This window comes from Taeniopygia guttata, chromosome 2 (genome assembly GCF_048771995.1).
Source record: "Taeniopygia guttata chromosome 2, bTaeGut7.mat, whole genome shotgun sequence".
In the NCBI taxonomy this organism is placed as follows: Eukaryota; Metazoa; Chordata; class Aves; order Passeriformes; family Estrildidae; genus Taeniopygia; species Taeniopygia guttata.
Window position 1 is genome coordinate 18455198 of NC_133026.1, and position 25657 is coordinate 18480854.

Sequence of the window (25657 nt, forward strand, 5' to 3'; positions counted from 1 at the left end):
TTGGAGAAGAAAGCAGAGAAGTCATTTTCTTGCTTCTGCTTTGCTTTCAGGAAACAGCAGAGCTGTTTGGAGCACAGGTGATGAATATCTGATTCTCACTGCAATGGAAATCAGATGTGTGCTGCTGGCCTGGATGGAAATCAGTACCATAAAGCTGGCATTAGTGAGCACAGGAGCTGCCCACCAGCCCCTAAAGATGCTTTACAGAGGCAAGTCTTGTGAAAGCAGACAGATGTAATTTTGATTACATTTTGGTTTACTATGCTTGCAAGTGTGTACATATGTGTATATAGGCATGACTTACATAAAGACCTGGGCAGACTACAAATGGGAGCTGTTATTTCCAAATTTTACACATTACTTGAGTCACAAAATATTAACTGCACCCAACCCAGTGAACTCCCTTTCCTCTTTGTTTATATTCACTCCAGTATATCCATAATTTTTGATTCTCTGCTGATTTCCATTGCTGGGGCTTATTTTCTGTGACTTGAGAACCTGAAATTACACTATATATCTTTGTAGTTCATTGAACTAACCAGCATTTATTTTAATTTAGTAAGGAAACATTTGGCTGGGTGTGACCAAATAAATACTGTGTCTAAACCAACACAAATATAGTTTGCACAAGGCTATAAACCTGTCTCCGAGCTCTAATGATATTGCAAGTCAATGAAGCTTCAGTGTTCTCATTAACATGATTCCATCAGACCTCTATGTTGCATATTATTATTTTTTAACAATAGATTGTAATATAATTTATAGCACTGTGGGGCAACAAAGACTGGATCCTGATAGCAATCCAACCTTTTAGGTTGATAATGGCTTTAACACTGACCTAATATTGAAAGGTGAACGTGTTCAGAGGGCATCAGACCTAACTATAAATAGGACAGCAGGGATAAAACACATCACCAGTCTGCATCAGTGAAGACAAAACTTTCCTTGAGAGCAAGGGGCACAGATCTTGTCATAAGATTATGAAGAGTTCTGCTGCTAAATTGACACAAACAAGTAATCAAAAGCTTTGTTTTAAAGATATACATTAAAACACTTTTCTCACCTATTGAAGTTTAATTTTTGTTACAAAAGGAATAAAATACAGAAAAGCCAATGTTAATCTGAGTACCTATAATTTAATTCAATTTGGAAGTTGGAACAAGCATATATTTATGAAGAAAAAGCAAGCCTTCAAAATTTCCATGGAAATATGCTAAACGGGTGACATGAGTAGCCTTGCATTGTTCCTCTCCATGGTTTGCTGATGCATGAGAGTGAACACAACTGGTTTCTGCTACGGACAGCAGCTCCCAGCCCCTCACTGAGCACTCAGAGCCTCGAGATCCGACCTCTGGGCTGGAGGGAGGCAGCCATGAAACCTGCTTAACCCAAGCAGGAGTAACTTCTTGTGCAAGGCAGCACAAAGCCATTTCCTGGTTTAAAAGGCATTCTCATTATTGAAATATGCATTAGTATTGCTTATACATATTTGCTAACTCGGTCTTTTGTGCCATATCTAGAAATACAGTGCAGCGGTAATAATGTAATTAGTATTTTCACTAGCTAAATTACAGAGCTGGCTGCAGAATAAAGCACAGTAGCATCAATATTATCAGTTAAGTATTATACAAAAATAACATCAATAGTTTTAGTATAGTCACAAGATCTAATACTTTCCTCTTTCTCTGTGATTCCTTTAAATTGTATCAGATGAGGAAACTCACAAAATCCACTGACTCTTAGTTCGACTCCAGTTCTAATAATCTAGGTAAATTTTTGTAGGTTCTTGAACAATATTTCTTTCTGAATATGGTATTAGTTATAAAGAACTTAAGTTCTGCTGCATCAACCTCTCATATGAATTTAATTTTCCCAGCACTTCTGTAAGTTAACAAAGGAGTAGAACAGATACTTCACAGATGAAGATGATGAATCATAGGGATTTGTAATAATTATCCAAGACCATAAAAGCAATCCTATGTCAGTGTGAGAAGTGGAGCCACTGGCTTTGCAATCCAGTCCTACTCCATATTTCCTTCCCCGCTGGTCACAAAGGGAGATCTAAATTTCCAACAATCAAGATACTGGAAACCAAGCAGGCCATTAAGGAAGAAATTGAGGCAAGTGTGCTTTCACAGATTCCTCACATGGAGAGACAATTGTTTGCCACCCCTTCATACCCAGAACTCAGAGGCCTCAAATTTATAATAAAGTTGAAAGCATCCCATGGCACTTTCCATACTTAAAACTCCCCTAGGGCCAAGCTAATTCACAACCCCCTAGACCAAATCAAGAACACTTGAAGATCTACTCACACTCCATCCACTTCCTAATTACAGTAACTTTATGCTTTATTTCACCAAATGAGGTTCATTTCCTCCACCAGTTCCATTCAACTCCTTCAACATTTTGTTCATTTGTTTGCTAAGATGCAGATCTCCGGCAGCTTGATCACTTCAGATGAGACAAAGCAATCCCTTGATAAATCCCTCTGGACATACAGAACACATTATATGCACAAGAGTTGAACTCCTTGAATTTCCCCTTTTCAGATCCTCTAGGTTTCCAGTCATTCAGATAAAGAAAGAAGCCTTTGTAGGCCAGTTAATCCATCTGCTGAATGAAATATGGTAAAAGTTCTACACATCCACAAGTTCTGTCAAGGCCCTGGTTTACATCTGTAGATGTAATAATAAGTGTAGTAATGCAGACAGAACTCATGGCTCAGGCCCCCAAAGAAGATCTTTAGAGACTTGAGTTGAAAAGTTCCAATGCTGCAGTCAAAGGAACAGGCAAAATGATTTAAGGGCTTACATTTATTTCTGCCAAAGCCCTGGCTCAATAATCTTTGTGTGTCTTAATAAGCCACCTCTGTGAGAGGGACTCTTACTTGAAATGCCTGTATGTCCTAAGCTCCAAAGTAGGCACTGTTGAGTGGTAAGCTGAGACAAACATCCAAAGGCAAGTGTAGGGGCCAAGCTGCAAAATGAGCCTGTTGTTCATCTTCTCTAGCACCACAGTCACACACTTGCATGAAAACAGCATTTGAAGGAATTAAAATGCAAATCTATATTTTATTATACAAAATTGAGACAAATGATACACACTTGAAGCCTGTCAGAGCAGTTATTACAAACATTAATATAGTTTTAGATGATGACTTAAACCAAATGAGAGGATGGAGTAGAAACACTGAAGAAACACCTTGTGAAACATGACAAGGAAAATGCAACTCTTGCCATAGTTACATTAGTAAAATACAAATTAGCAACACTTCTGCTGTGAAGGGCTAGATCTGTCTTGTGTAGACAGGTACCTCCAGGGAAGCCTCCAGCCACAAGTTGCTTGTGCAAGGCAGAGAAGCAGCAGCCTGCCAGCACAGAACTGCCAGGGTCTCAAACGACGTGGGAGAGGACTTTGCACTGCCACAGCCTAATGGGATGTGGCATCGTCCAGGAATTCTGCAACAAGAGGCCAAACAGCCACTGGCCTAGGCCAGAGCTGCCCAGGGATGTAAAGATGTATTTATGCTAGGTCTGATTTAGATTGTGCTCTACACAATCAGATCGCTTTGAAGGTTTGCCTTGTGCAATCATTTCCTTTGTCAGGAATCAGAAAAAGACTGTGAAAAGACTGTGAACAAATTGTTTAGGCATTGAAATTTAACCCTGTGGAATCCTTACAGTGTAGCACAGTGTGACACAGCAGGAGCACATTTGTCAGGGGACTGAAGCCTCTTTGCACAAAACATATACATTAGCATTGTGTGGGGTGGGGGTGCTCCCGAGCACACGAGGCAGCTCTGGGGACACACAGCTCCATGCCTCTGCTGCCTCCCATCTGCACACAGCCCTCTGCACCACTTCTGCTCTCTTAGGGAAAACAGAGGCTACAGATCCTTCGAGAATGTCTTGAAGCCCTTCCGTTGCATTTTGTTTCAGAGATTGTAAAAGAGTTGACTTTTAAATATCCACAATGCGCCTGAGAAAATTACTGAATATTACTCTTAACAACAATCTCGTTAAGAGTCTCAAAGTTTTTCCACGAGCATTAATAGTGCCACAATATCCTAGCATTAATGTCAGAATATAAACACTAAAATAAAAAAAGGCATTTGGTAGAAGCTAATCAGTTCCAAGGCTTTTCACTTAGCTGTGGGCTAAGGAAAGAACCCATTGGGTGTGGATTCTACACTAACATTCATGACACCAACAGTTTCTGTCTCAGTCTCCATACAGTAAGGTACTGTGTATCCCCTGGTCCTCCTGAAAAGCAGAGTCTGAGAGCACTAAGTACTTCACAGCAGGAGCACAGCCCTCTGTAGAAATAAATTTTAACACAGGATAGCCCACTAATATTTTTGTGAACTGTTGAAAAATATGCTGACAAGAATAAAAAATTAGTCATTTGTAATTCAGCAAAGAAAAGCCACTCTAAATAATTTCCAACTGCAATCAGTCTCTGCTCCTGCTTTACAAGTAATAGATGAGACTATCCTTCTTTTATAAACCCATTCAGCTATATGTTTAAGAAAGTAGGTAAGTTTCTCTACAGTGGAGGTTTTCAAATGTTGTCTTTCCTTTTGGCTGCCAGTATTTCCATATCCCATTCCAGAAACACTGTTTAGTAGTCTTTGGGAAAAATGAAAAACAAAACAAAACAACAACCAAAAAACAAGCAAACAAAACAAAACAAAAAAACTACACCCCCCAAACTGCTGCAAATGAGAAAAAGAAAAATGGTTAGAACAAAAAATGGTATATGACAGTTACATATTAGGGAAGACTAGAGGGTTGTTTGCTGTGCGATACAGCAGAGGAGTAAGCAGAATGTAAAAGTCTTTTCACTCTCCAAAAGAAGGTAAAAATAATTTCAGGATGTTCTACAGAAGGGAAAGCGCTCATACCTCTACATCAATGTGATCTGCAGCTTCAAGACTTAAGTTCCAAATGTGTTTTAGCTCAGCTCTTCAGCTCTTGAAGGATAAATCCTAAGCCACCTTAGGCCCATCAGTCCAATCAGTGCGACCTAAGTGTCCTCAGATTTCCTCTGAATGTGCTCAGAACCTTGCTAACAGTGTTCCTGCAGCCAAGCAAACCTTCTCTCCTCTGAGCCACGCAAATGTGCCGCTGACCCCGCAGAACCAAAACTCCCAGGGTCCTTCCCTTCACCTCCGTGGAAGTTCTGAGTTCACTCTGTCCTTCTCAAGAGGAACAACCATGCACAGGCCAAACAGTGTATTGCCCCTATCCTCACAGAGTATCCTGCCTTAATTAGGAGGACTTTAGCAGAAGATGTAATATCTACCAGGCCAGGATCACCACATCACCATATCATGCCTTTGTATCATCATTCAGCCCTTGTATCATCTTCATCTCTGATTATTTCTTTGTTTAGCTGCTACTAACATGTTTGGACATGTAAAATAATAACATTTTACTTCCTCAAAGGTAGCAGTAGGAGATATCTCAGTGCAGAAAGAATTCCATAATTAGAAAGAACACAGGGGCCAGCTTTTTTCCCCTCATCAAGCCTGGGAAGCTTTAAACAATATACAAAGGCAAAAGGGGAAAATGGTAGTAAGTACTGAGAAGGCTAAAATTTGAATGAGATAACAAACTTTTCTTGTGGAAGGAAAAGGAAATTACTGATTCTAAAAAAGCTTCTGTGATAAATCATCACTTCTGCATCAAATTCCATTCATATATGTGGCAATACCTGGTAGTAATGTTAAAAAAAAAAAAAACAAAAAGGAACAAAAACGTAGAGACAAACAAGTTTATAAAGAACAAAATGTAGCTTGCTAGAACTGCTGAGCTTTTTCAGTAGTTCAAACAGTAGAAAGAGATTTGAGAATCAAGCAAGGTTTTCAACAGCTGTATTTGTATTACAGTCATAAAGGTGTAAATGTGAAATGCAGCTCTAATAAAACCCTGAAGTTTATAATACTGGTTGGTAATTTTCCACCCTTTCCAGAAGCATCTCAGAATATCCAGGGGAATAGTACCTGAAAGAGAAACATTTTGTTTGTGTGTTAGACTATAAGGCATGTTCTGTGCAAAGTAATGAAACACTTTGCATATTTCTACTGATCAGGAAAAAATTAAACACCAGTCAAGGACCTCTACAGTTACTCCCCTACAATGTTTTAACAACCTGCTTTTCAATGTCCATTATCATTTATACTTGGAAGTCAGATTTTTAAAAATATATTTAGCTTCTTTTAAGGCATGTAGCTAAGCAGCTACATTTTAGATAGGTTCAGCTTCAGCTGCCATAAGCATTGTCTTTACTGAGAAATGTAGGTGCTGGCTTCTTTTGGAATTATGGCCTTTAACAAAAAAGCATGAGTTTACAGAGAACTGTTGGCTGCAAATGACAATAGCCTGCTGCTGTTTGTCAGACATAAGCACACACCCTGAAACTCACATGAAGCCTACATCCATGAGAGGGACGCTGGTTCTGGAACTAAAATAAATGTCGCAGTGAATTTCTCTCTCTAATGCCATTCAAGGATGGACATTATCCGGAGGTTTTCATTAGAGGACTCTATAGGACTCTACGGTGCCATTTTTGTCCTGCTATCATTCAGCTGGCTTTCCACAATGGACCAACTACATGCATCCAATAGGCAAGCATCAAAGCTGCATTTAGTTCTTTTTTTCCAAGTTAAGAGTATCTGAAATTTAATACTGTATTATTCTAAAAACATACATCTCCGTATATTTTTAGTTTTGCAGGCATGTGAATGGCCACCTCTGAACCCTGAAAGCTTCAACTATAAAGAGAGAAGAACACACCTCCATGTAATGTAGGCCCAAAAAATACTCAAAAACCATCCCTAGTGCCTTCCCTTGAAGGAAAATCTATTTACCTTGTTAATTTTCATTTTTCTGAATAACTTCTGCATAATTAAACTCTTTTTAAACTTCATAATAGTTCTGTGATTTGTAAAGCTAACTTTCCAATGCATTACTGTATTCAGTCTGCAAACAGCCTAAAATAACAGGTCTCCAGGACAAATCCAGAGCTGGATTCTATCACAGCTACTGTGCCTCAGGCAGCACAACCAACATCAGGCAGAAGCACAGACAGGCAAGCAAGAGATGCTCAGAGGGGCCTTTTCCTTTATTACATCCCAGGATAGATGAGTAACCTTTTTTCATTTACAGGAGGAAAAAATAGCTATAACAAAAAAACATTATTAATATCCAGAAAAGCATAAACAAATTCCTGTTTCCCTCTGAAGTACTAGCTACAGAATAAAATTTCTTTATGACTTTGCTTTTACCCATTTGACAGCCACTGGTTTTCCTTTGTGGAGACAAACAGGGCTTCATTTTGTGAGACTTAGTTTCTAGCTACTATTAGCTGAAGAACTCTGCTGCTATAATTAAAATTGATGATGCAGATTTTCAGAGCCTGTAGAGGGAGTACATGAGTACAACATCCTTCTGATGTGCTGATGAAGTGAAGGACTGGTAAATGGATATCTAGAATCTAGGAGGGCATTTCTCTCATTATTACAATTTAGGATGGTGACATTTTGACTGTAAGCTATTTAATAGTGTTTCTGTATTCATTAAGGGCAAAGTTCAACTTGGTGCAGACAGCTGGTGTATGGTTCTTTTATATAACATTTAAGCCTTTTGATGAGGCTCAGGGAGGAAGGGCAGCTGTGGGCAGATCAACTGTGCAGGAGAGCCTCTGGACCCTCTGTACATCAGAGGAAGTTTCAAAGGAGCCTCTGAATACTCTAGTTCAGACACACTATTAGGAAAGTCAAGGATGCAACCAAAGATTTACCAATACCTGTATTTTGGAGCTTAAGTAATCCACAAATAAGTTACCAAAATAAATATCCCACAGACATTCATAAATATGAGTGAATACTGAAGACTCAAGAGTCCATCTGTGCAGTGCAGGACTGACTTTTTGTCACACCTTCCTTCAAGAGCCTGATTATTTGGACTTTGTTGACAGACAAAGAAATTTGATTCCAAATACAAAAAGAGAAAGCGTTCTAATGTATGTGTCCAGAGGTTGTGTTACTGCTGGAGCAATTAACCAAATGTTATGCTTTGGTTTTATTAAAACCACAATCCACATAGGAATTAAATTACTATTTTAAATCCTTCTTTTGTGTTGTTCCTGTGAAAAACATCTAACAATGTAACAAGTATAAAATCTTTACATTTCATTTTCCCTACCTTACTATTTCCTCTGGATAGCAATTGTTAATAGTGTTGATATATTCCTGAAGAAGTGACCCAGGTTCTGCTTGTATTTCTTGAACCTTTTTAAGTCCACCAGTTGTTACAAAGAGACGACGTGCTTTACTATCATGTGGTAACACCTACACACAGAATAGTACATTAAAATTTTTTAAATTAATCTGTATGCTACTAGGCTTATATATTGCTTATTTGTTTTTAATTCAGAGGACAGATAAAATGGAAAATCCAAGAAACAACATCTGTAATGACTACTGTATTATAACACCCAGCTGTATAGGGAAAAAAAAAACAGAAACCAGCCCTTTATAATTACAACATAATTTATCATGTACTTTAATACATAACATATATAAAATAATGAATTTAATATTTATCCTTACATAAATAATATTTCTTCAGTTATTCCTACAGAGACAATAAGATTGCAGAGAATAAATAGATAATCAAAACAGAACACTAACATGGAATAACAACAGCATCTGTTCCACTTAAACCAAGTTATTCAGGTCTTTTATGTCAATTCCCACAGTTTAATTGTAGAGCTGAATTTTATATCATTATAATGATCTAGTATAGATTAGTGCATGAAAACAATACTGAGAATTGTTGCAAGTGAACAATACAGCCTTGAAGCATTACATGCTACTATTAAATTCCTAGATATTAAAATCCTTTAACACACTGTGTAGCCATGGAAGCCTTTTACAAACACACACACAAAGCATAAACGTGAAGTTTCTGCAGCCAAAGGGGATGAGAAGCAGAAATGATCAGACAATAACATTCTGTGCTCCCTGAGTGATGCCAATACGCAGCTCTGTCCAGAGGACGGCAGGGAGGGAGGGAGGGAAGTGGGGGCTGGGCCAGGCAAGGGAGAATGACAGCATGTAGTCCATAGGCCCATAGGGCTGCAATATTATTAAAAAAAAAATAGAGAAAAAGAAAGATAGAAAGATAATGCAAGATGTCAGCTGCATCTACAGCAAAACCAGATGCGTTTAAAATCAACTCTGAGTTATAGATTATGAGGGCAAAAGCATTTTGTAAGCTTCAGACTTAAAAAACGTAATGGTCAGACATTAAGTCATAAATTTGACTGTATTTCAGTGTAAAACTAGAGCCTCAAATGAGGAAGGGAATGCCTAAAAGGATGAAGAAAAATAACTAAATTTCTTCTATGCATACAGGCAAACAACCTTCATTTCTGCGGTTCCTCTATGCTGCACAAAATCAAAAGACAGGTAAAGAAAAAGCAGGAGAGCACAAAGACTTCTCTTATTATATGCTCCACAGAAGTGTCAGCAACAACTGCGATTTTCTTCATTGTGGGAACTGAACAGACGTCTGTTTTCACATATCTCCCACCACAAGAACTGCCAAGGAGGAACTAGCAAGGAGACAGGATATGGCCCTTTCCCTGCCTTCCTCCTCCACACTGTGACTTCCAGGCTGGATAAGACAGCAGAAAACTTTCTGGGAAGGGGCCCTAAAGAGAGAGAGCACCTCTAAGACACAGTCTCTTCCCCCAGTCCAACCTGAGACAGCACAGAACTGCACAAACTCTGAAAATGTTAATGCTAAAATGCACAGTCCAGAACAAAAAACAAATAGCACCCCATTTTGAAGCACAGCTTGGAAATCAGGCTTTTACTGTGCCATAAATAAGCCCACGGAAGTAACAGACCACAGCTCTAAGAATAGGAAATTCCCAAGCTATGGTACAGGAGAGAAAAATGCTTTTACTACAGAGAACTTAATTTTAAGAGCATATTTCAGAAGAACAAATGCCAGACAAGTATAGTTTAATAACATATAGGCAAAGGAGAAAAATGAAACAAAGTATCAGCTGATATGAAGGGCACAAAACCATTTCAATAGCAAGCAACATTCAAATATACACTGGATAACCAATTGCTATGCACTTGGCTGATTAAGAGCTCCAGGCAGAACGAAGAAGCAAAAGGGGCTGGATTCTGTGCAAATCTCCAGTCTTTGAACAGCCTTACCAAGAAGACAGGACAAATGAAACTGTGGCAATGTAATCAGAATCTGCACTACCAACAGAAGTGCTTCCAGGTCTGTCATAATCAGAACAGAGTGTTTTACTTGGCCATTTCCAGAAAGAACATCTCACCAACAGAGCTTGGTATACCCTGCTAACAGGCTACACTGCAGAGTATTGCACAAAACACAGTCTATAGTTGAACAGGATTCCCAACACAAGTTGAACATGACAGACACTGCAAGTCTCCCAGTTACTTAAAAATTTTAAATATGTTTAATAAATTGTATCACTTTTACATGCTGCATTCAAATCAACAATGTATTTAACAACTAACTTTTTGCAAATTTTTGAGGGGCATGAAAAAGGATTTGGAATTTTCACGCTTATTTGTGACTGAAAATTAATCAGGGTAAAAGGAGTGAAGTCTATATTGTTGTAAAATATATGACTTAAGTCACTGCTGTACAGATAGCTTGTAGTTTATCTAAAACAGATGTGACTGGGATTTATGTGATACATTGGCTCAGCGAAAATACTTGCACGTGAGTTAATATTCCACTTAATCTCAAGAGGCAAGGAAGAAAAAAACACCTTGCTTATAAGAAACTGTTTTTCCAGTCTTAGAATGAATTATGGCAGATTCCAAATGAAACAGTATCCGGCTGTATAAGACAAAAGAACAGGATCCAAACTGTTTTGGAAGGGGATGCTTGAGGATCCTGAGAAAACAACACCTTTAGAGTGGTTAAATGGGAAGCAATTAGCAATTAACATATTACTCACCAAGAAGAGCCTTTTCTTACCTTACTATACTGCCCAATAATATACTTCATAATACTGGGAGGGGCCTCATGAAGCAGTGGTTCAAGTGCTGGAAGATACGTGCATTTCTGAAGAATGTTCTTTAAGGCTTTCTTAGCCTATTGAAATGCAAAATAAACTTTCTGTAGTAAGATATCAACAAAAACAACGAGAATTCATATATATCACTGAAGTCTGATCAAAAAAGCAAATTGATCAGAATTTTCAATAAGCAATTTCTGAATAGAAACTATGATATCTATCAGGTCACTTAATGAAGAATCAATTCTCTACTTAGATTTATTAAACCTCAAAACCTACAGTGCATCATATTATTATTACGTTATCTACAGTCAAAGCAAGGGCAATTTTCCTTTGACTATAATGAAAGCTGGAGTAGACCCTTTAGGTAAATTGAAATACTCTAATATAATAAGAAAGTTAAATCAAAACATATATTTTAAAAGATTGTATTTTAGAAGTGGCTTACTAGGAGAGGCTGCTGGTCTGGGATAGCAAAGTGCAGTACTGTCCAGGCAGGGGGGAAAAGAGAAAATGAAACAATTGTGCATTGGTGCATATTTCTGAAAACAAACTCAATGTTGACTGATATAAGCAGTAGTGACCTTCTTGGTCAGGATTACAGGTACAGCTAATTTGGCTTCAATATTTTTGGGACTACTGGAAATTACTATATAAAAGGTACATGGAATGTGCAGAAGCACAGTGCAGCATGGGAGATCTTACTGTTGCTCAGAAGTACACTTTACTAAACTGCAACTCTATGGGCTCCCACACAAGGAAAGGCCCTAAATGTGGGCAGTTGCATGTTTTAAAAAGCAGAACCTTGATTAGCTGTTACAGTTTTATTGTAATAATAAAAGTGTAGGCAAAATTATTACAAGGACTGTAATGTTTTCTACAAGAGCTTATACTTGCAAAAAAAGAAGCGGATCATTAGAAATGAGTCACAAGAAATTACAGCAATATGGGTCTATGCAACTCTGATCTAAACTGGGAAAAAAATAAGGGATTTGCTGTGGTGGCTGTAGCAAATGATTTGGTATATACCACGTCCACATGCATTAGGACCAGCCAGTCCCCTAATAAGTGACACAGCCTTCAGACACTGCACCCAGGAAAGCTGTGATTCAATGAGCACCAATTAAAACACATATAATTTAGTCGTTTTTAAGCACTTAAATATCTTGATTACAATTAATATACCACACTGCAAATACTACAAAACTACTTGCTTTCACTTTAAGATCTTCTGAGCTGCATGTGTCCACAAAGATATCAAGCAGTGTGGGCAGCACGTTTGCTACTGCAACATGACGTGCATGCTCAGCAGTGTGTCTTCCAATCTGTCCCAAGGCCCAAGCAGCTGCTGCCTTAATATGATCTTCATGTTCTTCTATCAAGCAGACACACAGTGGTGGTATTCCCTGTAGCATTAATCAAAAGCACAACCTTTACAAATGTAGACCAGGGAACGACAATGCGAAACAGATACCGATAGTTAGAAAATGTTTCTCTATTTACACTCTCCTAAAAAAAACTGTAAGAGGATGCATGCTAATGGTGTCATATGTTTACAGCATCATGATTAGCAAGAATTTTTAATAAATCTTAATAAATATAGTTAAAAAGAAACAGATTCAATGTTCTAAGTCAGAAAGCGGTTTGGACAAACATGCAAATTTAAGGTATAAAAAGAATACACAACATAATTCAGGCTGTACTGAGTAAAGGTGGCAGTTTTTCTCAGACTGAAAATAAAAGAATTTGAGCGCTTATGAATCTGTGATATCAGTTTAAGATCAGAAGTGCTCAATCACTGAGTCTTTCTTTTTTTGCTATCCACAGGACTAAATTTCAACTTATCAACCTCTTATTGAGTCCAGCAGTTCATGTGTGACTCACCCAATCACTTCAAGAAGGGTTTCCACTCCTGATTTGCAGACATCAAGAGATGGAGGTCCCACATCCAGCTCTTACTAAAGCTGTGCCAGTTCAGAGTCTTTATACTTTCTCCAGAACTACTTAGTAGCTGGTACTTTATACCAAAACACTCCAACAGGAAACATTCCATGCTACTTTAGGGAAGGCAAAGCTACTAAACCTCTATCCAAAAAACCTTTTTCTCCATCCCATGAATCCTTCTTTACTCTTTTCTGCACAGTTTTCTGCTTTGTTGTTTTGGGTTATTCCCCAATATACTTTTCAAATACAGACAGTGGAACTATACATATTACTAAAACAAATAGATAAACTTTTCTTTTCCAATAATGCTTCATCTTCTACTCTTTCATACCAAAAAGGACTAAACTGTGGGTGGCTTTGCCACTGCATTACAGCAGAAGACCACAATGAAGTGTTTGTCTAGTATGATCCCAAAAATCATTGTTAGAAATCCATCCTTTCCAGGTTAGAGTACCATGGAATGGAACTATCACTTTACATCATAATATCATCAGTGTCTAAGTACATATGGTTATGCCACAGTGCATTTCTTTCAAATGGTTCCAGTTTACCAAGGCCCGTCCTCAGCACTATGTACCCCTCCACAAGCTTAATTTCCTCTGAAGCAGTTTTTTTTTTTTTTAATGGGTTTTGGGTTTATTTGGGTTTATTATTATTTCTTTTGTAGATCATTCATTAACATATTTCAGTTCATCAAAGTTTGCCCAGATGCCTACAACAGCTCTCACAGCAGTTCCATTCAGTTATGATAGGAATCATTATTATTCTTCAAAATTCTAATTTAGGGGCTTCCTCCAGAACTTAGTCCTGGTTTCATCCCACTTAATGTCAAGCACTCAAAAGCAGGAGCATATTTGCTCTAGGCATTCCTAAAAGTGGAAAGAGAGACACATCCAGAGAAGAAGGGCCTCCAGAGGTGGCAAGAAAAAAAGAAAAAAGCATCTATTTCTTTAGCTTCAAAATACAGAAAAGCATTTTTTGATCGCTCCTACTTGCCCTGCATACTATATTATGTTGTAGCAGCTTCCATTTTCCAACTTGCATTTCTACTAGAAGACATTTCTGTTCCTTTATTTATATTGTTTTGTTTTAAATGATTGCCACAGTGTGAAAATGGGTCAAAAATGTTAATGAAACTGTTTCCTTCTTTCTGTCATTAATTGGCATTATTTACATCAGACTACTAAGCCAGACACTAATTTCACCTATTGTAAACATTGCAAATTTTCCCTCTTCTATATCAGTACCCAGCAGAATTTATTTAAACCAGAAAATGTATAACTTTACTAATTTGAAATGTCACTTGCACAACTGAATCAAGCCACATTACATACTGAGCTCTTTTCAAGTCTGAAGATCGCTGTTGCAAGATACTCCAGCAGTAGTAGCAGAGCCAGGCTTGTACAATGAAGAAAATGCCATTAAACACAGTTGTTCCAAAGAAGCTTTTGATGCAGCCACAAATACACATTTTAAGAGGAAGCAGACTACAGAAATTCAGTGACATTTTCTGTACCCATGCAATTGCAACACAGAAAAGTCACGCAGTGTTATACCAACTAATCCACGATGTTTTGTAAAAGGTTTAACACCATAAAGACACCCTTTTATCAGGTTGCCACAGAATTTCAGTCATAGAAAGCAGCAATACTAGGAGAAAGTGCATTCATCGAGAGCAAGTATATAATCCTGTCACAAAATACATTCTCTGCCTATGTTAATTTGTATCTGTACCAAAGAATACTGCTGAAGAACTACAGGAAGGCAACAAAGTGATAGCTAACCTTGGAGACAATCACTGCCATTGACAGGTTCTCTGAATGAGCCGCCACATAACCAAGTGTCATGATGCCAGGCAGTCTGACAGTCCCTCTGCAGCTGCCAATACAATCAATCACAGCAGCAACTCCGCCTGAATTTACTATAAGCTGTGAAAGCTGAAAAGATAAACAGAAGATATTAGATACTCTGGAGTTTCAACAGGCAGAAAGAACCACATCAGAGAAGCCTTTTAATGTATTGCTCCTGTTTTACAAAATAAAGCTGGAATGAGGGTGACATATCATACAGACTGTTGGGAACTAAGCGCAGCATCAAGTTTTGAGGAACGAGGCTAATTTGCTACTGTGTTTTTGATTGACTTAACTGCAAGGAAATCAGAGCTCTGAATCCTTGATGCTGTATAGCAACAAATGGCATATTCTCAACTCCATCATCACATATCAGAGAAATATGCAAATGACAGCTTATCACATGACTGATCTTAAAGATGCACCTAATGAGCCAGATACTGTTTCATCCTAGTGGCCCCTCATTCCCAAACTAACATCCTATGTTCTGTGCAGTGACAGAGGCAAAGGCCCATTCCTCCACTCCCCTGCATTCTAAATTACCTCTGTGGCATCAAATCCTTTGTGGATCCTCATGCCGAGGCTTGAAGGCAAGGACAACTGTTCTGGATGTGCAAAACCTACTTGGCTGCAACATTCTGCCATGTTAGCATTCTCTGAGGGAAGTGTCCAGGGAACACACTTGGTGGGTAATGGAGTCTGCCCCAGAATGCCAAATTACATAGCCTTGATTATAAATTATAATAAAGCTAATGCAACATGGGTTTCTACCAAAAGAAAACTTGTCACACCACTTGAGATGCAGCAGTAGAACATGTATGATATTAATAATGCATAGAAATCAAAATTATTTCATATTATAATAATTATTTTCTTCCATGTTTTTAGGTATATCCCATTCTCCCTACAGATTCCAAAGCAAAAGGAATGTGTTCTTAAAAGTCAAAATTAAATGAACAAAACTGAGGCACATGAATTCCCAATACAGTTGATTTCCATAAATATGAAATCCACCTTTGTTTTAGAGCCTTTAAAAGGGGATTGTTTTCTTCATGAAACAGCCAGATAAAGCTTTCAGTTAGTACTTAGGAAAATCTGTTCACATGATTGTGAATTACAGCCAGTGGCAACCAAGTCCTGTATCTGGATACAGCCCTGTGCACCTGGATGTGCAGAGCTCCTGCCGTGTCCCTCAGCCCTCGCTCTAAGTCCCTCTGCTGCTGACCTTCGCATTAATTTTACTGCATATGCAGCTAGAGAGTTGAGATCCAAAAGTCAAGAGTCTCAAATGACACAGCCAAATCCTCTAGAAATATAATTTACCAGCCTGTCTCTACTGCAACATGCATTGCTTGAATAGAGTTTCCAGAGCTGGACAGTCATCTCTGTCATTCTATGTCAGACACAGATTGTGACTTCCCATTGGGAGTCACCAAGATGCTTCCGAGTGCCCCTTTGGAGAGCTGCTAGCATGGCCAGCTCCTCTTGTGTGGAGGATCTGGCGGTGCCAGAAGCTCTTCTGACTTTACCTGCAATCCTGAGTTTGGTCTCTGGCTTCTGACTCTAGGGCCCCTTTTATAATTTCTTTACTTTTTTGAGGAAGTGAAGTTGCATTGCCCATGAGATACAGAAAGAAAGCAGGAAATGTGCCAAGACTGTAAACTTTTATCACCAGTTTAAAGACTGGCAAGCTGAAAAAACTGCACAATATTCATGTTTAAACACTTCTCAGTTGTTAAGTTAGCATCATGATTTTGAAATTACTATGCTCAGCATTAGTGTGTTCCACAAATAACATGACTTATATTTCATTCCAAAGTCATATTTAGAGCCTTTTAATTATCTCTGTGGTCTGGCAGATTACCATAGTTATAATTATATGGTTTTCCTATTTATTTTGTATTGACATTGCCAAACATCCCCACCTTCTTATGGGCAAAAACACTGTAAATGCTCAAACTCAAATTACAAACTCAAGTTACCATCAGGTTAATAATAAATAAGAGAATTTTTGACCTTCGCTGTCATTGGAAAAATAATTAAAATGTGATCCCAGCACCCCTGAAGATTTTTAAGAAGACACACACCATCTATTATTGTTAAAGGATGATCTTGCAATTTAGTAGCTGGTATCATGACTTCTGTGAGGCTTTTCTCATAATATTTTTAATATCTAGGACTGACAGTACTGTCAGCCAAGAACTCCCTCTCTGTGCCGATATCTCATAGAATGAAGTAGCTGGGTATACATTTTATGATTCCCAGTTTCCTAACCCAATTCATATTCAATACACATCTCATAATATCAGCATTTCCATATTTTCCAATGAACATGCCAAACAGCCATTTGCCCTCCCTTTCGAAAAGCAAATGACAGAATAATCCTGTATTTTATTTAAAGTGTAAAATCTAATGATATGACCTTGTATTTGCATTTTCAAGGTTTTACCTCAGGCGTATGCTTTGCTATCTCTCTAATTAAAGTTGCACCATTTTTCTTGACATATTCATCTGAGTCCTTCAGGCATGTGAGCACAACTGGGAAAATTTCTGCTTCAACCACCAACTCTGCAAGATCCACTGAATGCTTTGCTATTTGGCTTAGAGCTGACAGCACCTGACGCTAGTAAATAAAAATTGTTGTAAAATCAATAGTATACAAACATCCCACAACACACACTCCCCCTGCACACAAAAATCTATTGCATCAAGGAAAACAAAGCAGGATAGGGAAAACAATTACAGCTATTTTACAATTCACTGAGTCAATTCATGCACAAAAATAATGGCATAGAACATTCGCTGGTTCCTGAATAAAAGTTTCTCTTTTGTTTTATCCCATTCAAGCTTGTATGTATTAAATATATATCTATACACGTATAATTTAAAACTGTAATTTAAAATTTACTAAAATCTCTAGAAGGTATTTTTATTTACATAAATTGGATCTGTCAGATCTTAAAGATGTTTTTGTGGCATTTTTATGTTGTCTTCTGTTTGGTAGAGTAAGACAGAAGATTTATAATAAACAAATTTTTTTGTCAATCAAACGCTAGTGATTAAACCTTTGACAAAAGCCATTCACATCAGATAGTACATTCTAAAATACAATAAGTTCACTATTAACTGGCTTATCGTGTAATCTTTAGTATGCAAAACCTTTTTTTGTAACTGAAATGTGCAAATCTTACCTATTCAAGTATCTGTTGCATTCTTCATATACTATATATTTCTAAAAAAACCCCATACTTCTCACTTTAAAGATTAGTTTAGCTGTTCCTCACAGAGCTGCAGTTTATATCCAGTATCTAAATTTGTAAATACGTGCAGAACTCTTTGTCACTAACTACATAGTTACATTTTGTTAACACCCAAACCAAGAGCTTCTAAATAAATATGCACATCCGTGTCTTTGATTCAATTTCAAGTAATGACTGGTATAATGGAGATTAAAAAATAAATTAAATGTACCTTCAGTTTAGCATCAGGGTTCGGGATCATCTGAGCTAAGTATGCGATAGCTCCTGCAGCCACTACTGTCTGTGCTAACTCTGGAGAATGCTTTGAAATATCACTGAGAGTTGAAGCAGCAATCCTTTTCAAAGCAATTTCTGGCTCCTGGATACAGAGCACTAAAAGAGGAACAGCGCCTGCATCCACCACAGCTTGTGACAGTTCTGTAGGTCCAAGGAAAGTAATTAAGTGAGTATGGGTGACTGACCCTTGTGCAAGCCATTTTTCACCCTGACAGATACAGCAAAGGAAAAAGGGGAGGGTGTAGTTCACTGTCTCGACATCTGCATTTCAAATCAGCCCTCCTGGTTTCATAAACCGTGTGGACCAATCCACAACTGAAAAGAATGCAGGTCAATAGATGGACCCCCATTTACATGCACACATTTGAGGTAGATTAGGCTGAAATGGTTTGTTATTCTGTTTTCTTTTTCTTTTTTTTAAGTAAGCAGATGTCAGCTGTTTAAACCCTGGCTATTCTACACTGATCAATAGGAAAGCATTTTATGCATGGCTAACAACAACACAGAAAGCCAAAGTACCAAAATTTTATCAACCGGCTAATTAGAGAGCATTTTACCCTCTTTAAATGATAAGCAGATATTAGCATAGATCAAATGCCAAAAACAAAAATACAAAAAACATACATAAAAGACTTATCTTACATAAAAGATTGCAAAAATGGAACTTGGTGTTCAAAACTAGTCTTTGCTACCATACACGGGATGAGACAGAATTTATACTTTAATGACAAAAAAATGTTATCATACACAATTAGACAAATGAGAAATATCATCAGTGATATTGTGTGTCTGAGATTAGCACAATATCCTTAACTAACTGCACCTTAAACAAAAAAAAAAAAAATCTGAGCATGTGATTAGCTGACATGGACAAAAATTACACTATTAGAAATTCATTAGCTCTCTCCGTGTATGCAGCATTAATCACAGTCCTAAAATGAGAATTACTGGGTATCAGAAGCAAAATTTATATTATAACCAAGCTGTGCTATTTTAAAATAGTGCTGAAAAAGTGGTAAAAACCATAGGGGATTCAATAATCTATTAGGTTCTTCATTCAGTTTTGCTACACCTTATTATGCATATCCATTATTATCTTTAACATTTATCTTGACTTACAGTACCATGGCAACATATGGCTGTTGTATTTCAAGACTCTAACTTAGCTTTTGATTTATAGTCCATCCATAAAGAGATTTTCATACTAAGAAAAATACAGCATACTTCATTAAATATACATAGACTAATATAGTTTTTCATGAAATCTGTAAGTCATGTCATCATTACGTTGTTAATACCCAAATAATGTTCCAGACCAGATTTGTTTTCAATTAGTGAGTTATAGCCACACACTGTAATACATGTGATAAGTCAAATATTTACACTGTATGTTATTTTATTATACAATATTTTAAAGAAAACATAAATATTATATCAAAAAATTAAATAATGCAATAATTTTTAAACTAATACAATAGCCTGAAATTAGCTTAGTTGGCTAGAGCATAGGGCTAATAATGGCAAAACTGTGGGTTCAACCCCTGTAGAGGCCATTTACTTAAAAGCTGGGCTTGATGATTCTTGTGAGTCCCTTCCAATTCAGAACATTCTGTGAATCGGTGAAATTAACTCTACAAAGTTAATTTTTCAAATAAATATTTGACTGAAAATGTAGTGCATGCATCCTCAAAATACACAAATCATAAGATTTCAACCAACTCAAATGCTGTGTCTTCAGTTTTAAAAATATGAAGCAAAATGTACCTGAAATGTATGTAAAAACAAATCTGAAAAGGAGCTAATCAATATAAGTGGTTTGAGTTACAGTCAGCTTTTTGTGGAAAAAGCCATGGCCAGTTTCTTCAGATTGTGTTTTGTCAGTATTCCACTGACCAAGTGGAATACTGGTGATCTACTGACCCCTCCAATTGTGCCTCAGAACTTCAGACCAACCAGAGCTCCACTGCCCACAGTCTGCTGGGAAATGCTAAAATCAAGAATCTGATGTCAAGAGGGACACGGTGCTAGAAGAATGGGTTCTTTGATGTCTTAGGAGCTAAAATCGTGAAGTTCAAGCAGGGAGAGAAAGAGCAATACTTTCAAGTCACAGCTACACTCGGGTGTGCAAAAGTAACTGTAAATGTTATTTTGAAAGAACAAACTAAATCTGATTCCATTTAGATCAGCTCTTGCTGCTAGAAGTCTGACATCATTTAAATACTGATGGTTACTGTTGGTCATGGGTAATTAAATGGTTTTTCTTCCAGTGGTGTTTATAAGGTTCATGGCTAATAACTTACCACATGGAGGGCTGGACCATGTGTCAAGATAGACAAGTCGTAAATGGACTGTCAGAAAAACAGAAAAGCTGAGGCAGGGAAGAAAGGAAATACAGTATTTCCCATCTTGTTTCCCTTCAAATTCAGCCCAAAATTACAATCCTAAGCATTATTGATTCTATTATAAATTATAATTTTTTTTTTCTCAAGAAAAGGCACAATTAATCTTCCTACTTGTAGAACATCTTTAATACGGATTACATACCAAAGGATTCATGAAACTTTGCCATCCAATTAGAAACACATACAGAGGTGGGAAAAAAACTTAGACTGAGGAGTTAAGAGATGAAAACAAACTTGGCAATAAAAAATTTTTAAAACCAAATATTCAGTCAGAAAAAATTAAAATAACTGAAACAAATTACAAAAATACTCTTCCAAATACTATGCCAAGGTTGCATAATAAGGGCAAAGACAAGACCTATAGCTGCAGAGAAAAGCTAATGTATGAACCTCATTTAATTCCACGGAAGGTTATGAAAACCACAGGCTGGAAACTTACATTGGGATGCAACTCAAGAAACCTGTCCAGCTACATGATGATAAACTTGAACTTCTCCCAATGTGAGCGAAAGTAGGAAACTGGACTCCATTTGTTCAGACACAAGAGAGCTATGGCACAAAACTGACCAAAATCTTGATCAGTTTGCATCCAGATCTACACGAGGAAGATTTTAGCAAGTGGAGATACTGCAGACAAGACTCAAATGGATGTAGAAGAAAGACTAATAAAGACAGATTTTGGAGCCTGAGATGCCACCAGTTCTAGCACTAGAAGTTGTACTAGAGTTGCACTGGTTTGTCTCAATACAAAAGTGCTTATCAGGGATGAAGAAATTAATTAAAACTAAGTTGAAGACTTATCATGAGTTTATGTGATCAGGAAGAGGGGAAAGCCAAGTGGAGCCAAAATGCTACCTACATACCCACTGAAAGCATTGGGAAGTTTTACAGGATTATTCTAAACTAGTTTAAGGCATTAAAAAAACCTACTAATATTATCACATTGACAATAATAGCATGGATTATAAAAACCAGATGAGGGGGAAAAAGATGAAGGTGAGACAGTGAATATCCAGATGGTGCCTAGAGAAAGAAAATCAACTCAATACTATATCGACAATATCCCCATAGAAGAGGAGCAGCAAAACCCCTGGTTGGAAGGAAATTCAAGTTTCAGACCAGGGCTCTCAAACAGAGCTTGCTGTGGTAGCAGGTGCATCCACAGGAAACAACAGGTTTTGACCAAAACAACCACCAATACTGCATTTTTCTGAGGACTGTATCATCATGTTATGGCCACGTAGAAAGACTCTAGTTCCCACAAGTAGCCCAAAGGCTGCACTTAAAAATCAGAGGTTCATGTAGGCCTCTACAACCACAGTGCTAAAGATGCCACTGGAACCAGTGGGAAAACCTTTCATCAGGAGGATGGAGGTTACTCAAATCACTGATGAGCTGAGGAACCGGTTCTTGTAGGGGATGCTGCTTTGAGCAGCAAGCTGGACTAGAGATGTACCAAGGTCCCTTCTAAGCTGAGCTATGGTCCACTGTATGACAGAAAATGACCAAAATTAAGCTTATAGCAATAAGTTTCAGTATCAACAGTGTTGTTTACTTTTGTTTTCCTACCAACTTACAATATACTGAAGCAGGTATGAGACAATGAATAAACTACACCTTTAATGCAGACAGAGAAAAGAAAATTGAAAGCCAACTTATTTGCATACTTCAAATTTTGCATTTTAACTGAATATGGTGTAAGCAAAATGTTACAAAATATTTTTCATGGACCTGATGGCATCTATGGTATTTGAAATACTTTACACTTCTTTTTAAATCCAAATAGTAAAAATAATGAATGGCAAAATCAAGCACATTGATTTGTAAACTTTAGAGTAAGATTAATATCTGAAATTCAGCTCAAAGGGAAAGAAAAAGCAGAACTGCAAGAGCAGTTTCTAAATTTTGGAATCTGACCTGGCAAGATTTCTAGCATCTTGAAACCTCATGAGACATTTGTCTTTACCTAAAATCTCACAGGCCTTCTGGAGACATCTGTTCCCAGAAGAACTGCATTTTAAGATATTTTCATATGAAGTCAGTATAGAATTTGCTAAGCAGAGTGTGTTTTCATTGTGGGGGGGGAGCGGGGGGAAGCCTCAATTTCTCAAATTGAAAGTATTTTAATGGGAACATACACTGCAGTTCTTAGTAGCTTTAGTGGGTCATGGATGCAATTTCTAATTAAAAGCAGAGAGACCCTCACCATTGCAAACAGTTATCACTGAAGCTGGGAAGCTTTGACTGCACTCACTAAGACAGAGGTTCACATCCTGCCTAAAACAGATCAGGACTTTAATCCTAGAGACATGCCCTAATTATTGAACTTTTCTTGCTGGGACAAACCAATCTCCCTATCCCCAGTCTTTTCAGGAGAGAGCAAATTCTTGACGTATTATTGCTCCAGTTCAAAACTGTAACAACTTTTGAAACTGAAAAACCTTCTGTGGCTGGGGAAAACCATTTCACACCCAGGTCTATTTTTAAAGTTAAAGCTGCATTATGTGTCCATAATAATTGACTGTCCAGACAGTCAATAACAGAAAATCATGGCCACCAAATTTTGTCAACAGGAGCATGTCAGTCTAATCCAGAGTTTCTTGAGCAGAAAACACCAGCTACTGATAAGAGAAAGTCTCTGTACCCCATCTCCAGCAATATCATGTTGCAAAGGCATTCTTGTAGCAGTGTAAGAAACGTATGATGCACAGAGTGATCTTTTCTCAGTTTAACTCCTCTACTTTCAATAATCATTTACAGACATCCTGTGACTGTTGTAGAGTCAGGTAAATCCCCTAAATTGGCTGTAGTTGGGAAATTGTTTCAGGGTTCTCTCAGTGGGCTCTTCTTGGCATTTGCAGTTCTTTTACTGATTAAATCTCGTGATCTGTCTATGTCTTGATGCTTGCAGCTTGGTAGCACTCACAATTTCAACTAATTTTTGAGGACACTGTTCTTATTGTCATTGTAAATTGACATAGGGTATGCACCCATTCACCATCAGCAAATAAATTATTCATAGCCACGGAATAAAAATTTGCACAAGGAATTTTTTGTCTTCAATACCTCCACATCACCTGCACCTTTGCAGACAATCCTGTCACAGAGTGAACTGGATCACCCTAAAGCTCCATCAGCATTCATGCAGTGAATAGCATGAAGGGCAATTGAAGTGAGTCAATATTGATTTAGTGACATAACAAAACTGCAGAAATGTTTATGTTAAGAGTAACACAGACACACACACACACTGCACACATTTATACAAATAAACGCTTTTGATATTTAAATAAATATCTTTCAGATGGAAGGAACAATTATTTTCCATCAAGGGTGGAATTCAATCCTGATGACCATATGATAAAAGATCATTACCAGAGAGGTGTCCCAAGAATTAATTTGATCCCCGAAAATGCAGTCTGTTAGAAAGGTGCTAACAACTTTGGAGACTGTCCCAGTAAGCTAACGTGCTAACTGGGAAGGGGGAACCCCCCCATGCCTTCTGCACTCCAACATTCTATATTGATTAAAAAACAAAGAAAAATACTTTCAAAATCAGTCTATGTACGTTTTAGAGCCAAAACCAAATATAAAACCATGAATTAATGTTATGATAGTTAGTTTAACTTTGAAAACTACAATCACTAACCATTTCTCCCACCCCTTCCAGCTAGCAGTCTCTTCCCTCAGTTCTTCCATTCACAGTCTAAACTTTTACTTGAACTATATAAATAGCTGGTAGAAGAACTATCAACCACGTGGATCAGCATTTAAATAGGAACATGACACCACCAGTGAGTTATACAACTGCCTGTGAGACAGCAGTGAACTGCTCAATATTGGATTCCTAGGATCTATTCCTGACTCTCAGAGAGTAGTGTGGTCCACTGGCTAATGATAACATAGTGCAATAAATTTGGCCTACTTATCCTACAAACACTACTGTAATGAATTAATAAAACTTGCTTCTCCCTAGGCTTCTCCACTCAACTATGTATATCAAAGAAGAACTAATGTCAAGCAAAAGAAACCTGGTTTTGCAGTAACATCTACACAATATATAAAGGTTCAGAAATCTCTTCATGAAGAGGAATAAAGCAAAGTGTCTTTTTCTGACCACAGGCCCAAAACATCTTCTCTTAAAGCACCTCTCATAACTGGGTACTGCTGGTGTCAGGTATGCCAGTTTCCCACAAAAAGGTACAGCATTGTTGGAATGGTACAGTTACACTGTACCATTCCACTGGGGTTTTATCCCAAATTTAAAATTTTGTAACTGTAGAGAAGAAAAAGCATCTCGTTATATTTACCAAAATAACACCATTTATTATTATCATGTGACATTAAGCTAAAAGATAACACACATGAAACTTTTACCTGGATTGTGTCGCGCAATATACCCAAATGCCCAGGATGCACCTTCTTTGACTCCAGGGTCAAAATCTTCCAAGCAAATCACCAGCATCCCCAGTGCTCCACTCTGAACTATTGCCTGAGCTAGTTGTGGAGAATGTTTAGCAATTGCTCTTAGCACAAAAGCAGCTGCTTTCTTGTAGTAACGCTAGACAAATCAGAAACAAACAAACAAACTTTCACTAACATTAAGAAGTTTGAAGTATAATAAAGTACAGACATGCCTAAATTAGACTTTTTTAGTAGCAGCAATATCTCATACAGATCCAAATCAGGACCACTAGACATCACACAAACAATGAACCTACCGTTCTTTGGGACAGCTCATGATATAAAATCTGCAGCAAGTGCACAACAAACAGAAAAAATGAGAGACCTAAGAGGATATGGGAAAAAGGTAGTAGTCTAGGTAAGCCTGTTTGTTTAA

At 37.6% G+C, this 25657-nt stretch overlaps 1 protein-coding gene across 11 annotated transcripts in view; it reads right to left on the reverse strand.

The window, feature by feature from the left end:
- Window positions 1-3054: 3054 nt before the first annotated feature.
- The window catches only part of SPAG6 (sperm associated antigen 6), a 37388-nt gene continuing 14785 nt past the window's right edge, over window positions 3055-25657 (reverse strand). For 8 of the 11 annotated variants that reach the window (XM_072925457.1, XM_072925456.1, XM_072925452.1 and 5 more), the window contains 8 exons: window positions 25195-25378; window positions 18351-18556; window positions 17329-17502; window positions 14814-14966; window positions 12300-12491; window positions 11046-11162; window positions 8211-8356; window positions 3055-6007 (listed from right to left, as the gene is read on the reverse strand). In XM_072925457.1, the coding sequence (XP_072781558.1) occupies window positions 5941-6007; window positions 8211-8356; window positions 11046-11162; window positions 12300-12491; window positions 14814-14966; window positions 17329-17502; window positions 18351-18556; window positions 25195-25378 (1239 nt within the window). In that variant the 3' untranslated portion in view covers window positions 3055-5940. The other 3 variants (XM_072925459.1, XM_032746642.3, XM_030264532.4) reach the window with 3 other exon arrangements.